Source organism: Tursiops truncatus, chromosome 14 (genome assembly GCF_011762595.2).
Source record: "Tursiops truncatus isolate mTurTru1 chromosome 14, mTurTru1.mat.Y, whole genome shotgun sequence".
Lineage (NCBI taxonomy): Eukaryota > Metazoa > Chordata > Mammalia > Artiodactyla > Delphinidae > Tursiops > Tursiops truncatus.
In genome coordinates, this window is record NC_047047.1 from 50,170,518 (window position 1) to 50,186,603 (window position 16,086).

Here is a 16,086-nt window from a genome sequence, read left to right on the forward strand (position 1 = left end):
GTTCAGAGTCCGCCTGCCAATGCAGGCGACACGGGTTCGTGCCCCGGTCTGGGAAGATCCCACATGCCGCTGAGCGGCTGGGCCCGTGAGCCATGGCCGCTGAGCCTGCGCACAGAGCCTGTGCTCCGCAATGGGAGAGGCCACAACAGTGAGAGGCCCGCGTACCGCAAAAAAAAAAAAAAAAAAGAGAGACTGTTCCAATGAAAGTCTGCCTTAAGGAGTATAACTTTTTCTTCCTGGTCTATGGAATTTCAGCATTTGGCTTTGAAAACCACAGGCCTTAGTAACTGCTGGTTTAAAAAAAAAATTCTCCCCAAGATAAAAAGGGGAAAATATTTCCTCTTATCTTAGTAGATCATATTTTGACTAATAAAGCCTTTCTCGCAAACGTTATTTCTAATTAATAAGTCTTATAAGGCCACCAGATTTTGGAAATTATTGCTATGTCCTATGAAAATAACCTTTACTTACAGTCAAAAAAAATTAATTTTGATATCTTGTCTTCTAAATAATTTGTTATTCTGGTAACAGTATGTAAGGTTTTTGAAGGGTTTAAATACATGCAGGCTCTAGTTGTTAAGCCGGAAGAGGACCACTGACAGGTGCCCTGTTCCCACAAGCCCAAAGTTAAAAATAAAACCAATGACCTAGATCTTGGGAATTATTTAAATTACCTAATATTTCTTTTAAGAAACAACTAAAAGATGAGAGAGAACGGACATAAACTTTTACTTGTTTAGGCACAGGCTTTCCATGGTAGGATACTCAAGAAACTGATTAAGACCAGTTGCTCCCAGGGCAGGTGTTCGCAATTCACAGAGAGTACAATAAGAAATGTGTCCCTGGAGCTGTGCAGAGGCCCTGAGAAAAGAGTACTGAGAAACTGGAAGGCAAAAGTAAGAGACTCATCACTGTATATCCTTCTGTTCTGTTGGACTTTTGACACACGTTAATGTAGTTACTTACTGACAAATAATTAAAATAAAAAATTGTAAACTGCCTTAATTACTTGCAAATATCCAATCCTTCCTATTTCTTATTTTATTTTATTTTTTTTTTGTGATATGCAAGCCTCTCACTGCTGTGGCCTCTCCCGTTGCAGAGCACAGGCTCCGGATGCGCAGGCCCAGCGGCCACAGCTCACGGGCCCAGCCGCACCGCGGCATGTGGGATCTTCCCGGACCGGGGCACGAACCCGCGTCCCCTGCATTGGCAGGCGGACTCTCAACCACTGTGCCACCAGGGAAGCCTTATTTCTTATTTTAAGTTACTAAATTCCACTTTTCTTCCCCAACAAAACTACCTTCAGAAAGTTGCCTTAGCATTTCCATTTTTGCATTTTCAATGATATATCAACATACCCACTGACTTCATAAGTTATTTTTATTGTAAGACCCTTGAGAATCCACAGGATCAACACTTAGCTTGGTAGTTATCTGCAGGGTGTCTTATGATACTGATCAACTATTTTACGTTTGCCTGGCATACACAGAGTCCCAAATAGTCAAGTGATCACCATGCTTTATACCATCAGAATTCAGTAGATATTCAACAAATTCTTGAACAATTTGACAACATCAAATCCATAAAAATACTGACTCTCTTTTACCTATCCTGGCAATATATCTTAATTTACCAAATCAAAAACATTAGGTATAGGGAGCAACTAAGCCTGTGCGCCACAACTACTGAAGCCTGCGCGCCTAGAGCCCATGCTCTGCAACAAGAGAAGCCACCGCAATGAGAAACCCGCGCACCGCAAGGAAGAGTAGCCCCTGCTCGCCACAACTAGAGAAAGCCCGCACGCAGCAATGAAGACCCAAAGTAGCCAAAAAGAAATATAAATTAATTAATTAAAAAAAAAAACATTAGGTATACAATAAGGTCACATGAAAACCTAATTACTGAAAAAGGTAAAGTATATCCAGTCAATAAATTATGTACTTATTAAAAATGCTGAATATGAACATAAAACAACACTAAAAAATGCTTATGATAATGTAAGCACAAGTGGGAAAAAACAAGGGCACAAAACTATATCAGGATTACAATTATGTTTTTAAAAAGACTATCAAACATAACAGTGCACTATAGAAAATTATTTTATTTATATGCACTTCAAAAACAGGCAAAACTAATTAATCTATGATGTTAGAAGGATAGTAATTACTCTTGAAATGAGGAGAGGTAGTAACTATCAGGATAATTGAGGGGAGTTTCTGGGATGCTAGTTATGTTGTTTCTTGACTTGTGTTATTACCAATGTGTTCACTTCGTGAAAATCCATCAAACTGCACATTTAGCAGTTGTGCTCTTATGCACAGTATACTTCATTTAAGTTTTAAAACTTGTATCTGAAACAAAAGATAAAAATAAAACCTACTCCAATGCTAATTATATTAGGACAGCAGCATTATATAACTTTTATTTCCTCAATTTTGAAGATTTTCTGAAATACATTTAGGCTGCCTTAAATCCTTTCTAGAATAATAAAGCATAAGTGCTTCCTATGTGCCAGACCTTGTTCAAAGTACTTTATACACATTAGATCATCTAATCCTCAGAAAATCATCAAATCCTCATAACAACCCTAAGAAGTAGGTGTGTTATTACTGTCATTTCAAAAGGGAAGAAACTGCCACACAGAGGTTGAATAACACCCAATATAACACAGCTCCTAAGTGGTAGAGCCTTAACATGAACCAAGGTCATCCGGCTCCCAAGCTCATGCTGAGACATTATCCATACCACCTCCCTAATAAAATTTTACTTTTTCATAGTGGAGGAAAAAAAAATAATTAAGAAAATAAGTTATTTAATCAATCTAAATCATTACTACTCTATTACTTTATTAGCTTTCTGTGCAGCTAGATGCTAAAATATAGGTGCAAAATTGCATGTTACAGTAAGTGGTATAATCATATGGAGTGACTGGAAGTTACTCAGAGCTTACAAAAGAATACACTAGTAATATACCTCTCTTCTATTCTGTTCTTGTCCATGAGAGGCTGCTTAATCCATTGGTTAACCAGTCTTTGTCCTTGAGGGGTTTTGCATTTATTCAGCAATGCAGCCAGAGACTGAGAGCCAGTAGTATCTTCAACGGAACCCTAGTGAACAAAAAATAAAATAGAAAAATGGCATGCTCATTAGTGAAAACTTTACTATGCCATGAATAATGATTAAGTAATTTGGGGAACAAGAACACTTAACACTGGGAATTCCCTGGCAGTCCAGTGGTTAGGACTCTGTGCCCACACTGCCGAGGGCCTGGGTTTGATCCTTGGTCGGAGAACTAAAATCCCACAAGCCACACAGCCAAAAAAAATTTAAAAATAACCAACCCCTACACTCCCCAAACTTGTAAAAACAAACAAACAAAAAACACTTAACATTCTTCAAATATTAAATGGAAATGTACACAAAGGTTCCTCATCCGAAAATCAAACTTTCAACCTGTTAATCTGATTTTCTGCTGTATATTTTTCCCCAAACCAAAACCACAAAATTACTGCAGTTCTAGACATAAAACTTCTTAGAATGTAATTTTTAAAAACTGCTATTAATACACAAAATTATTCATAAAACCAGGACAAATACTATTTATATAGCTTGCAATCAGAAAAATACAGTAATTCAAAACTATCTCTTTTAAGTATAATATTTTTAAATATTTAAGCTCCTTAGTAAGAGTCTTATATATATACATATAGAGAGAGAGAGAGAGAGAAACATTTTTAACCACTCAATATTTTTAACCCATGTATTTTTTTCTTACCTGGAAAAGGTTAAGGGCTCTGACTGCTGCAATATCCAATTTCATGTACTGGCTGAAGTCAAAAGTAGTCAGTTCAAACTGTCCAAAGTTTGAATCATCTGATAAGAGTTCTAGAAACTTGATTACTGCACACAATGAAGAAACTGCAACCTAAGATTAAGAATTTAAAATAAAAGATGACTATCACCAGAATTCCAGAGATTTTTTAAAAAAACAAATGGCAAGATGAAAATAAATTTCAAACACTATCATTTTCCCTGTTCTTTCCCAATCCAAAGCAAGAAAATCAAAGTTTAAATAAACCTAAGACTAAAAAATGATTTTCAGAAAGTGAAAATTTACTGTAACAGCAACATTATTTATAATAGCCAAAGTAGAAATTATGCAAATGTCCACCAAGAGTAAAATGGATACAGCCTGGCATGTTCACATTGTGGAATACTACACACAACAACAGATATGAGCACAAACAATCCACAACAACATGCGACAATATAGATAAATCTCACAAACACGATACTGAACAAATCAAACACAAGAGCATGAACTGTACGAGTCCATTTATATAAACTACAAAAATAGACCAAACTAATCCATACTGTCAGGTAAGAAGCAGGGTTACCCCTGGTGGAGGTAACAACTGGAAGAAAACAAAAAGGGTCTTTACGATCCTGATACTATTCTGTTTCATGGGTGCTGGTCATGTGGGTACTTATAATTTATGAAAATTTAGTTATACACTTATGATATATGCACTTTCCTATATGTGTATTTAAATAAAATGTTTAAATAAACTGCCTATATTACTACTACATAAAATAAAGAAGCTAAGGACATCAAACTGATAGCCCAATGACAAGTTCTACTTATACTCGATACCAGATTCATTGTGAATGTGCATATATTTCCTAATTGATAACACAGTCATCTATCTGCCTCTGCCAAACTCTAACAAATATATAAGGTTGTCACAAGAATCTCCTGCTACGTCACCACAAGGCACAGATGATAACACCTTTTAGTAGCCCTAAAAGCTTCTTCCCATTTTCAACGCTGAAGTAAGTTTCTCTAATACAGATCTGCCTTGACTTATGATGGGGTTACATCCCAATAAACGCATCATAAATGTCAAATGCATTTAATACACCTAACCTACTGAACATTGTAGCTTAGCCTCACCTACCTTAAATGTGCTCAGAGAATTACATTAGCCTATAGTTGGGCAAAATCATCTAACAGAAAGCCTATTTTATAATAAAGTTGAATAACTCAAAATTTATTGAATATTGTGCTGAAAGTGAAAAACAGAATGGTTCTATGGGGACAGCATGGTTGTAAGTGTATCGGCCATTTAACCCTTGTGATTGCGTGGCTGATCGGGAGCTGCTGCACACTGCCCTGCCCAGCATCACGAGAGAATTGCACTGGTATTGTTAGCCCAGGAAAAGGTCAAAATGCGAAGTACAGATTCTTCTGAATGCATATCACTTTCGCACCATTGTAAAGTGAAAAAAAAATTGTAAGTTCAACCATCATAAGTCAGGGAACGTCTATATTGGGATTATTGCTCATACACAACTGCTTCTGATTCTGTCACACAAGAAAAGTAAAACAGGTAAACTTAGCTTATAAGGATCAAACTATCATGTGATAAGCAATCACTGCAAAATCATGATAGTAATAATAGTCTGTTTATTGTAGTTTGAAATCAATTTTCAAAATTATAAGCTAGAGCTTGCTCTTATTTAAATATACAATTCTTCATTTTACTTATCAGTGATCCACAAATAACCTGTCAAGAGTTTCTAATATTTTATCATAAAAATACATCCCTCAAACCATACTTGCCTCAAAGATTTGAAAAACTGAAGATAAACTTCAACCACTGAAAAATCCTATAAAAAGTTACATTGTTTGCATATTCATTTCTACACTGAACATACATAACCAGTGCCAATTTTTGAATTGTTTAAATGTAACATTTATTATGCAATTATTATGCACTGTATATACTTTCACCCTTATTACTTCCTAATCTCCACAACGATCCTTTAAGACAGATAATGAAACTGAAGTAATTTATTAAAAACCCCACAGCTCGTACATTATAAAACTTTGATAGGTCTTTTTCCCCCTAAACAACTAAGCTACCTCACCTACTTAGGTGACAGTAATCAGGCTCTTTCAGGTGAAACCAATAAAACAATAAACTCTGCCTTACCCCAAGGATACATATTGTGTAAATATAATGAAATTATATTTAAGGTTATGTTTAAATTTTTCTAGTCAATCCTTGAGTTTTTCACAAGCTTCTTCATAGATTAAAATAAGCTTAAATATCAGTGATCTAGTTTAGGCTTTGAGATATAGATGACAGAAGCAGCCTTCTAAAAAGTCACTATTTAATGGTAAATTCACATTTGTAATCCACATACCTGATTCTCCATTTCTGGCAACACAGCACTATTCACCTGTTCTCCCTTTTTGCCTTTCAACAACCGGTTGAGGTCCTGATAAATATCTTTTGTGGAAAAGTCAGCTTTTTTTCTTTCTGTGATCAGAATTCCTCCTCTCTGAATAACCTATTTTACAAGAAATATTTTAAATTACTAGGAGAAAAGGAACAAGAAAAGCAATAAGGAATGCTGTATCACTGACAAATATAAAGTGACAACAGCTTAACAAATTATTAACCCACATTAAATTTTTATACAACATGCAAGAAGACACTGGTAATATATGTATTAACATGTATTTTTAAAATCTGTAAATGAAATTTTCATGGAAATTTAAAATTAGGCTCACATAAAGCTTTCAAAAAATAGTCTAAATAGTAAAAACTCTTAACAGAATAATACTTGTGGAAAGTTGCCTAAATACTATTTATGCTAAAAATGCCCATCACAGATATGCTAACTCTCAAGTAGTTCTTATTGTATTTGAGGCTCATGAGAAGAAAAGAATCCTTGGGGGGAATACAACATCCCTTAAACATCTAAATAATAAACCATATATCTATACAAATAGCAAAATCGAACTTTGTTAAAATAAAAGAATCAGTAAAATAATAAGAGGCTAGGGCTTCCCTGGTGGCACAATGGTTAAGAATCTACCTGCCAATGCAGGGGACATGGGTTCAAGCCCTGGTCCGGGAGGATCCCACATGCCGCAAAGCAATAAGCCCGTGAGCCACAACTGCTGCGCTTGCGCTCTGGAGCCTGCGAGCCACAACTACTGAGGCTGCATACCACAACTACCGAAGTCTGTGTGCCTAGAGCCCGTGCTCACAGCAAGAGAAGCCACCACGATGAGAAGCCAGAGCACCGCAACGAAGACCCAACGCAAATAATAATTTTATTATTTTAAAATTAATTAAAATAATAATAATAATAGGCTAAAGTTCCACTTGAACTATTAAAAATTAATCCTGAAGAACTGCAACTTATTTGATATATCCAGGCTAAATACAGTCATAGTTTTTTTTTCTTTAATGGCCCTAAATCACCTCTTCCCCACCCTGCACCCCCCAACTGTGAAAGCACTCCTTTTATCAATTGTGATCTCTTTAAAATGGCACTGAGTTACTCTTTCGGGAGGTGGGGGGAGGGGGGATGATCTGAGGTAGAACAAGTCTTAAACAAGAAACAGCTCCTTCTGAAGTCCTATTAAAGATACAAAGTTTCTATCAATGATAAACATCAAGACATTCCTCAAAATCCTGTTGTGATTAGATTTAAAAGGTTTTGCCTTTAAATTTTTTTTCCTTCAGTAAAACAGTATTATGTTAATTTAGAGCCATTCCTAGCCTTGGATCCTCCTCTATCTCTACACTCCATTTCCTTACCTGCCTCAGTTTTCCCACGTCTCCAGCAGTCTCTCCTCCTGGTAAAACACATTCCTTTGGTCCAATCTGAATCAGGAGAGCCTCCAGATTGGAGAATTGATCATTATCAGGAAACTCACACAGTCCTAGCTTCCTCTGTATGGAGTCAACATACCCAACTCCAACCTGTCTTTGGCCATCAACTGTAGACATTTTAACACCCACAACACCAATGGAAGCTGACATATCGTTGTTACCAAAGAGAATGTCTTCAAACTGAGCAAGATTACCTGGAGAAGCCTAAGCAAAAATAAAGAAAAATTTTAAGAAACTGTTGAATGTACTTTAAAACTTTACTAACCAACAGAAATTACGCAACCTAGATGAATTTTATTAATGAAACGTTTTCTTACAAAAAAAATTACTTATAACCATATAGTCCAATTAATATTACATTTTCTATAAAGTATCCTCTCTACTTTTCCAATTAATTTCAGAACACTTGGGCACATCTAAAAATAACAGTATCAAAAGCGATTTTCAGTTTGAAATTTGGCATCTAAGTTTACACTCACTCACACAATCACTGAGGTACCCAAGGTGATAACCCTCTCAATGGTATGCCTAAATCTCTACACTCTGCCAAACTACCTACTGGTTGCACGTATCAGAATTTTCCCTGAGTAGTTATACCACATAGAAAAACAGTATTATTAGCTTAAATATTAACCTTGGATAGACATCTCTCTATATCAATGTATTTATTTGTAAAATGCAAAGATTATTCTAGATCAATGATTTCCAAATAAAGGGTCTTTGACCAATTTTTTTTTTTTTTTGGGGCTGTGCCGGGTCTTAGTTGCAGCACATGGGATCTTTGTTGCCACATGCAGGATCTTTGTTGAGGCATACAGGATCTTTAGTTGAGACATGCGGGATCTTTTAGTTGCGGCATGCGGGATCTTTAGTTGTGACAGGTGGGATCTAGATACCCGACCAGGGATCGAACCCGGGCCCCCTGCATTGAGAGTGCGGCGTCTTAACCACTGGACCACCAGAGAAGTTCCTGACCTATTTTCAAAATTTCAAAAAGATTAGAAATCTCTTTAAGACTGTACAGTGTAAGTAAAGGGTCAAGTTTCTTTGCTTTTGGCTCCACCTGTGTCAAGCTGGTGGGTAACAGTACTTCAACATGATCAGAAGCTAACAGGTTGCTGTTAACGTGAGGCATTTCTGGGGCAACTGATGGACCACAGTATGAAACATGAGATAGTCAGAAACAGTCCAAATGAGCACAGTGACAAGCCAAATTTAAGCAACCAGTAGCCATCAATAGTTCTCAAATGTCTTTAGCATCATAATCATGATAATCATTTATGTTTTCTCAATATGGTTCTGAATATCCTGTAACTATGTATGGATTATTGATTAAAATCTGGATCAAAAATGAAATGGAGGAAGTTCCCTGGCGGTCTAGCAGTCAAGACTTTGCACTACCACTGCAGGGGGCTTGGGTTCAATCCCTGCGACCAAAAAAAAAAAAATGGAAAGCTAGTATTACCTGATACTCAAATTTAAAAAGCACTGATTCAATCACAAATATGAACATATTTTCACATACACGCTTTGGATTTACACGCACAGGTTACGCACACCTTAAAAAGCTCTCAAAAGTGAACTAGTAGCTAGCTTATCAAGTAAGATCCCACAAGCCGCACAGCAAGGCCAAAAATTAAACAAACAAACAAAAAGTCAATTATAGAGGTCAACTATCCTAAATATCACATACTTTACAATAGAATCAATAAGCTAAAAATTAAAAGATAAATCAGTTTTAGATCTGAACTTCTTAAAATAAATATCAGGATGAAGATACTATCTTTTAACCTGATAAAGATACATATTTGAAGATTTTTTCCCCCCTGACCTAAAAGGTAGGGGTTAAAAACAATGCATCTCAAAGGATTCTGATGACACAAAGGAGTGAGGTGTGATGGGCTGATAATCCAGTTAATCAGCTGAACTCATGATCCCACATTTTGGTGTTGTTACTAACTGAGCTCTGTGAAGAATGAGATAGAAAAACATCACTTTGCGGTACCCTCAATTTTCTATTAAAATCTTTCAAAATGTAGGATAAAACTATAAGTCCCACTTTTCTCAGTAAAGTAGCAATGAAAATTCCGAGGAAATTCCATAATAAAGAATAAATGATCTCAGATATAATCTTCAGTAAACGTCAACATTTACAAAGGCGGGGGGTGGTGACAGCAGGCAATATGGAAGGAATACTGAAGAATATTCTATTTGGGGCAACACCAACATCAAATGTTGAAATGTTGTATTAAACCTCACAAAAAAACTTTCACAGGCCTTTCAGGTCAGAAAACATCTTAAAAACCTTCTAATTTTACTGTTTAAAGAGAAACAGATACAGGAGAAGGCTGGGAAATTTGCCAAGGTCATGCAGAGGGACAGAGGAGAAATGAGATCAGCCAAATACAAGGCCAGAACACTGTCCTGCCTTACCACACATTTATTCCCTTTCAAGGATAAATCTCACCTCCCCAACATTTTAACCATTATCCAATATTTATGTGAAGGTATTGTGTGTGAACAAACAGAAACATGATTTTACAGACTAAAAATAAAGATAGTCCTTAAATAAAACAAAATAGTACCCCCATCTCCATGAAGGCATTAGAAGCACGTCAATAAGCCCTTCTAGGCACACCTAGGAATATGATCAGCATTAAACAAAGTTCCACACTTCTAAAAACATTAGTCTAATGAAAGAGAAAGGAACATACAAATATCCAAACACATTACAAACGTGTATAAATAGATATTTGGGATATGTAAATTTGCGTGATATTACTTCAGAAACAGTAAAATCAAATATTCTTTAATGCTGGTATTCAACTTTATGTAAAGGCTATTTATTATTTAGGTTTTAGGGACAGTGACAAAGCTCAGAGTATTCATACTCATAATAAGGATTTACTGAATTTCTGAATTGCTATTAAACTGTTATGTTAAAAACCACATGCTAAAGAATATTAAAGCTTCTCACAGCATTTTACTATCACAACCTGGCTAAAATATTAAACCAACACAGAATTCTCTCATGTTTTTATTTTGTCTACTCTTAAACACAACTAAATTTAAATGGAAGATAATTACCTTAAATGCCAAATACCAATCATTCTCCTTGGAGGCCTTACTTCCAGCTCTGTTCTTATAAACTTCAACTCTGTACTGACGAACTAGAAGAAGATCTTTTACAAAAGACTCAAAATTCATTTTACTAAGTACAACACTCTCCACAGTCTTTGCTCCTAAAGAAAAATATTAAAAATACATGTTACGGATTTGAGGATTTGAAGTCATAAGTGTTGAAGACCTAACACAATGCCTCCCCCCAAGCTATGTTGTTTTCCCAGTAATTCATTCACTCAATAAACTATTTATCAAGCACCTATTACATGTCCTAGATACTTTAGCAGATGAAGGGTATAAAATGGTGGATAGACATAACCCCCTGCACCTGTGGAGCCTACACATCAAAATAAAAAATTGAGAAGACACAAAGACAAAAGAATGAGTCAAAATACATACAGCTAATCCTACTTGTCCTTTTTTATCATTTGTTTTTCACAAGTTTGAATAAAACTCTTATGTAATAACTACAATAGTATTTGTATAGGATTTTTTTCAAAAGGTCTATAAAAATAAATTAGTTATTATTCATTATAAAATGTTCTAGGTAACATAGTTCAAAACTTGAAGGTTCAGGGACTTCCCTGGCGGCCCAGTGGCTGGGACTTGGCCTTCCAATGCAGGGGGTGTGGGTTCGATCCCTGGTCAGGGAGGTGGGATCCCACATGGCTTGCGGCCAAAATACGGAAAGAGCCAAAATACGGAAAAAAAAGCCAAAAAGCCAAAATACGGAACAGAAACAATATTGTAACAAATTCAATAAAGACTTTAGGGCTTCCCTGGTGGCGCAGTGGTTGAGAGTCCGCCTGCCAATGCAGGGGACACGGGCTCGTGCCCCGGTCTGGGAAGATCCCACATGCCGCAGAGCGGCTGGGCCCTTGAGCCATGGCCGCTGAGCCTGCGCGTCCGGAGCCTGTGCTCCGCAACGGGAGAGGCCACAACAGTGAGAGGCCCAAGTACCGCAAAAAAAAAAAAAAAAAAAATCGTCCACCTCAAAAAAAAAGAAAAAAAAACGAAGGCTCAAGAAGGTACATCAAAAAGGAGACTTGCATTCCACCACTGTCCCCTACACATCCAGTTCACCACCCAAGTTATCACTTTATAGAATATATTTCCAAACATAGTCTAGGCACACACAAGCAAATATAAGGCATTGCTTTTTTCCTCTTTTACATAAATAATTGCACACTATACACACTGTACTGTACCTTTTTTTTTAACTTTGATATAGTATTTTGGAGATTGTTCCATCAGTACATAATCAGCTTCTTTCTGTTTACAGCTGCAAACGTTCCAATGAACCTAAGGAATTTCTATAATTTAGCCTCTTCCCTATGGGTTGTTTCCAATCTTTGTTACTGAAACAGTGTTGCATGAATAACCTTGTATGTGCTTCACTCTCCAAATATCTGAGTGTATCTGTGAGACAAAGTCCTAAAACTGGATTTTATCAAAGGATGATATGTGTGATTTTTATAAATATTGCAGACTATCCCCCTTGGTTGGCTGTACCAATTAACACTACCACCCGTAAAGTATGAGTGCACCTATTTCCCCTACCCAGTCAACTGAGTTTTCGAACTTCCTGGCCTTCATCTTACATCACTGGTTCTCAAAAGGGAAGATCTTGCTCCCTTAGCGGACAATTGTCAATGCCTGGGGGGCATTTAGGTTGTTACAACTGGGGAAAGGGAATAATAACAGAATCTAGTAGGAAGAGGCAGGGATGTTGTTAAATGTGCACAGGATAGCCCCTCACAGTAACAAATTAATTCTTCGGTCCAAAATATGAATAGTGCCAAGGCTAAAAAATTGTCTTAGATGGAATATAGTGTCTCACCTTAGTTCTGATTTGTAAATAACAATTTCTTTACAAAATAAATAAAATCACCCACATCATCAAATGGAATTAAAGTTCAATTTTCATATAATATAGGTAATACAAATTATTCACTTAAAGGTAATTCAGATTATAGTTGTAGATTATTCTGACAATTCTGGATCTTATGAAAGATTTAACCTAAATTTAACAATAGATCATATCAAGTACAAATATCAAATACAAATAAGCATAAAGATTAATTAAATGACATAATACAATTGTTTTGTACAGCAAAACGCAGCTGATACTTTCAATATCAGTTCACTAGTTATAAGTAGTGGACAAGAATCCCTGCTGCCTGTGTGCCACAACTACTGTGCCTGCACTCTAGAGCCCACGTGCTGCAACTACTGAAGCCTGCACGGCTAGAGCCCGTGCTCCACAAGAGAAGCCACCACAATGAGAAGCCCACGCACCGCAACAAAGAGTAGGCCCCGCTCACCGCAACCAGAGAAAGTCCACGCACAGCAACAAAGACCCAACGCAGCCAAAAATAAAAATAAATAAACTTATATTAAAAAAAAAAAGGTTATCCTCCTAAGATACTATTTCTCTCAAAGGACTGTTTGTGACACACTGGATGTTCCTGGTGAAGAGCCTGGCTGTATGCTTTAAGTCTGAAAGCTGGGAAGTAAGACTGAAGGGGAACTGGAAGAGAAAGCTACCCAGCCTCCACGTGGTGCAGAAAAAAAACCTCAGGTTGATACAAGATTCTCCTCTTCAAGAATAATTTGGAGCCCCCATCTTCATTCAGCTGATAATGTGTCTGCTTACATGTGGGCACTGTGCCAGGTGCTGGGATTCTAAGGCAGAGACTGGTTAAGACAGAGTTCCTGCCCTCTGGGAGCTTTCAGTATATTGGCATAGAGTAAAATAAATGCTGTGTCTAAGGTAAGGAGAAGGTCCTAGGGCAAGGAACACATGAGAGGGGCAGCTAACCAGGCAGCCTTAAGATGGGAGTTAAGAAAGGCTTCCAAGAGGAGATGCTTCTAAGCTGAGTTCTGACAGCAAAAGATAAGGAACTTCCTTTTTTAGGGACTCAGATTCCTATCTATAAATTGAAGCTAGGTACTAACCCACCTCACAGAGCTTTATTATAATAATTTTTTTTCTTTCTTTTTTTTTTTTTTTGCGGTACGCGGGCCTCTCACTGTTGTGGCCTCTCCCGTTGCGGAGCACAGGCTCCGGACGCGCAGGCTCAGCGGCCATGGCTCACGGGCCCAGCCGCTCCGCGGCATGTGGGATCTTCCCGGACCGGGGCACGAACCCGTGTCCCCTGCATCGGCAGGCGGACTCTCAACCACTGTGCCACCAGGGAAGCCCCTATAATAATGTTTTGATAGTTGTTGAAAAGTAAGAGAAAAGTAGCTAAAGGGATATGAATAAGTCTAAATGCCAAAAGAATGAGCCAAAGAGAGAAGAAATGATCAACAGAAAAGCCATCTGTGAGACGAGGAGAGGGGATCCAGACCACAGCAAAAGGCTCATCTCTTCACTGGCACAACAGGGAAGGAGAGAATGGGTACAGACGACATTAAAAGTATTGGTTCAAGAAACAGCCCAAAAAAAAAAGAAAAGAAACAGCCCAAATGTCCATCAACTAACGAATGGATTAAACAAAATATTGTATATCCATACAACGGAATATTTGGCAATAAAAAGAAATGAAGTACTGATAACACAGATGAACCTTAAAATGTTAAGTGAAAGAGATCAGTCACAAAAGACCAATGTTATAAGCAAATCTAGAGAGAGAAAGCAGATTAGCAGTTGCCTGGGTTTGGGAGGACTCAGGGGAAACGGAAAGTTCCTGCTAATGGGTACAGGGTTTCTCAAGACTCAAGTGAACTTTAACCTCTCTTATAATGCCTCTTCTGATGGCTCCAGTCTTTGGCAATCCTGCCTCTGCCTCTTTGGCAACTTGTTATGGAGCATCCTCCATAGGTCTTCACCTGGAATTGGAATTACTTCTGCCTTGCTCTCCACAAGGGGGAGCTCTGTGAAGGTGGGGATACTGCCTTTTTTTTTTTTTTTTTTTTTAACAGTACGCGGGCCTCTCACTGTTGTGGCCTCTCCCGTTGCGGAGCACAGGCTCCGGACGCACAACAGGCTCAGCGGCCATGGCTCACGGGCCCAGCCGCTCCGCGGCATGTGGGATCTTCCCGGACCGGGACACGAACCCGTGTCCCCTGTGTCGGCAGGCGGACTCGCAACCACTGCGCCACCAGGGAAGCCCTGGGATACTGCCTTTTGATCTATGTACTCCCAGTGTCCATAACCCTGCTCGACAAGGCAGCACTCAATAAATGTCTATCTAATGAATGAAACAGCTTTTGTCAGTAACCTTCCATCTGCATATGGCAGAGGCAGGACTAAAACCCACAACTCCTTACTCCTTCTATTATGTTCATTCCTAGGAACCAAGGATAAAAGAGATTAACATAAAACTCGATGTTCAGAACATCTAACTACAAGAGGGTGAGAAGTTTGTAGCTTTCCAGGGAGAGATGATGCTAGAGAGATGGGGATGGGTTACCGAGGGCACTGAATGCCGAGCTGAGGCAGACATACATGACTAGCTCAAGGCCACACAGCTGGTAAGTGGAGGGGCTGCGACTTGAAGCCAGGCAATCTGGCTCCAGTTCGAGGTCCTGACCACTTGGCAATACTGCCTATTAACAGTAGACACTATAGGTCCCTGCGCTGAACAGCGATATAAATGACGTTCGCTAAACAGGCAAAATCACGCTGGCGACATAAATCGGTCTCCCTAACCCCCTTCTATTCTAAATCTCAATCCTGGACTGGCGTTTGTGATAAAGAGGTCTGGCGGCGTTTGTGATGATATCCACAGCGCCAAGGCTGGAGCGAGAAGCAGACACCCACGCGGACTGCAGCAAAATTAAATAGAACAATGTGTTAAAACGCCTCGCACGAAGCGATCTCTATTAGGTCTGATCCGGGGCAGCTCCGGAGGGACAGACTCAGGATGGAGGCAGGGCAGGGGGCGGGTGGCGCCCCATTCGGCCAGGCAGGGGCCGGAGCACGCGCAGTGGCCCCACGAGGCACCAGCGTCCCCGCCCCCGTGTCTCCCTGCCCGACACCCTCCCACTTCCTGAGAGAAGCCAACTCCGCGGGGTCCTCCCCTGAGCCCGCGCCGTCCCCGCCCTCACCTGCCGGTCCCATGTATTTGACCACCCCCTGGGTCTTGAACACCTCCCGGGCGGCCAGCAGCGCGTCCTCCCGGTGCGCCGTGTAGAAGTCGCCGCGGTCGAAGAGGCGCACCGTGGTGGTCGGCTTCTCCGGCATGCCCTGGAAGAAGCGCACGAAGCCGACCTCGGCCGCACTCTCCAGCTGCAGCGTCTCTTTCGGCTGCACCGCCAT

General features: G+C 39.0%; 1 protein-coding gene across 1 annotated transcript in view; it reads right to left on the reverse strand.

Moving 5' to 3' along the window:
- MSH2 (mutS homolog 2) overlaps nucleotides 1–16,086 on the reverse strand; it is a 73,363-nt gene extending 57,277 nt beyond the window's left edge. Inside the window, exons 1-6 of the mRNA XM_019943195.3 lie at nucleotides 15,876–16,086; nucleotides 10,785–10,939; nucleotides 7,623–7,901; nucleotides 6,214–6,360; nucleotides 3,779–3,928; nucleotides 2,977–3,110 (exon numbers count right to left, since the gene is read on the reverse strand). Coding sequence (XP_019798754.1) covers nucleotides 2,977–3,110; nucleotides 3,779–3,928; nucleotides 6,214–6,360; nucleotides 7,623–7,901; nucleotides 10,785–10,939; nucleotides 15,876–16,086 — 1,076 coding nt within the window. The remainder of the gene's footprint in view (nucleotides 1–2,976; nucleotides 3,111–3,778; nucleotides 3,929–6,213; nucleotides 6,361–7,622; nucleotides 7,902–10,784; nucleotides 10,940–15,875) is intronic.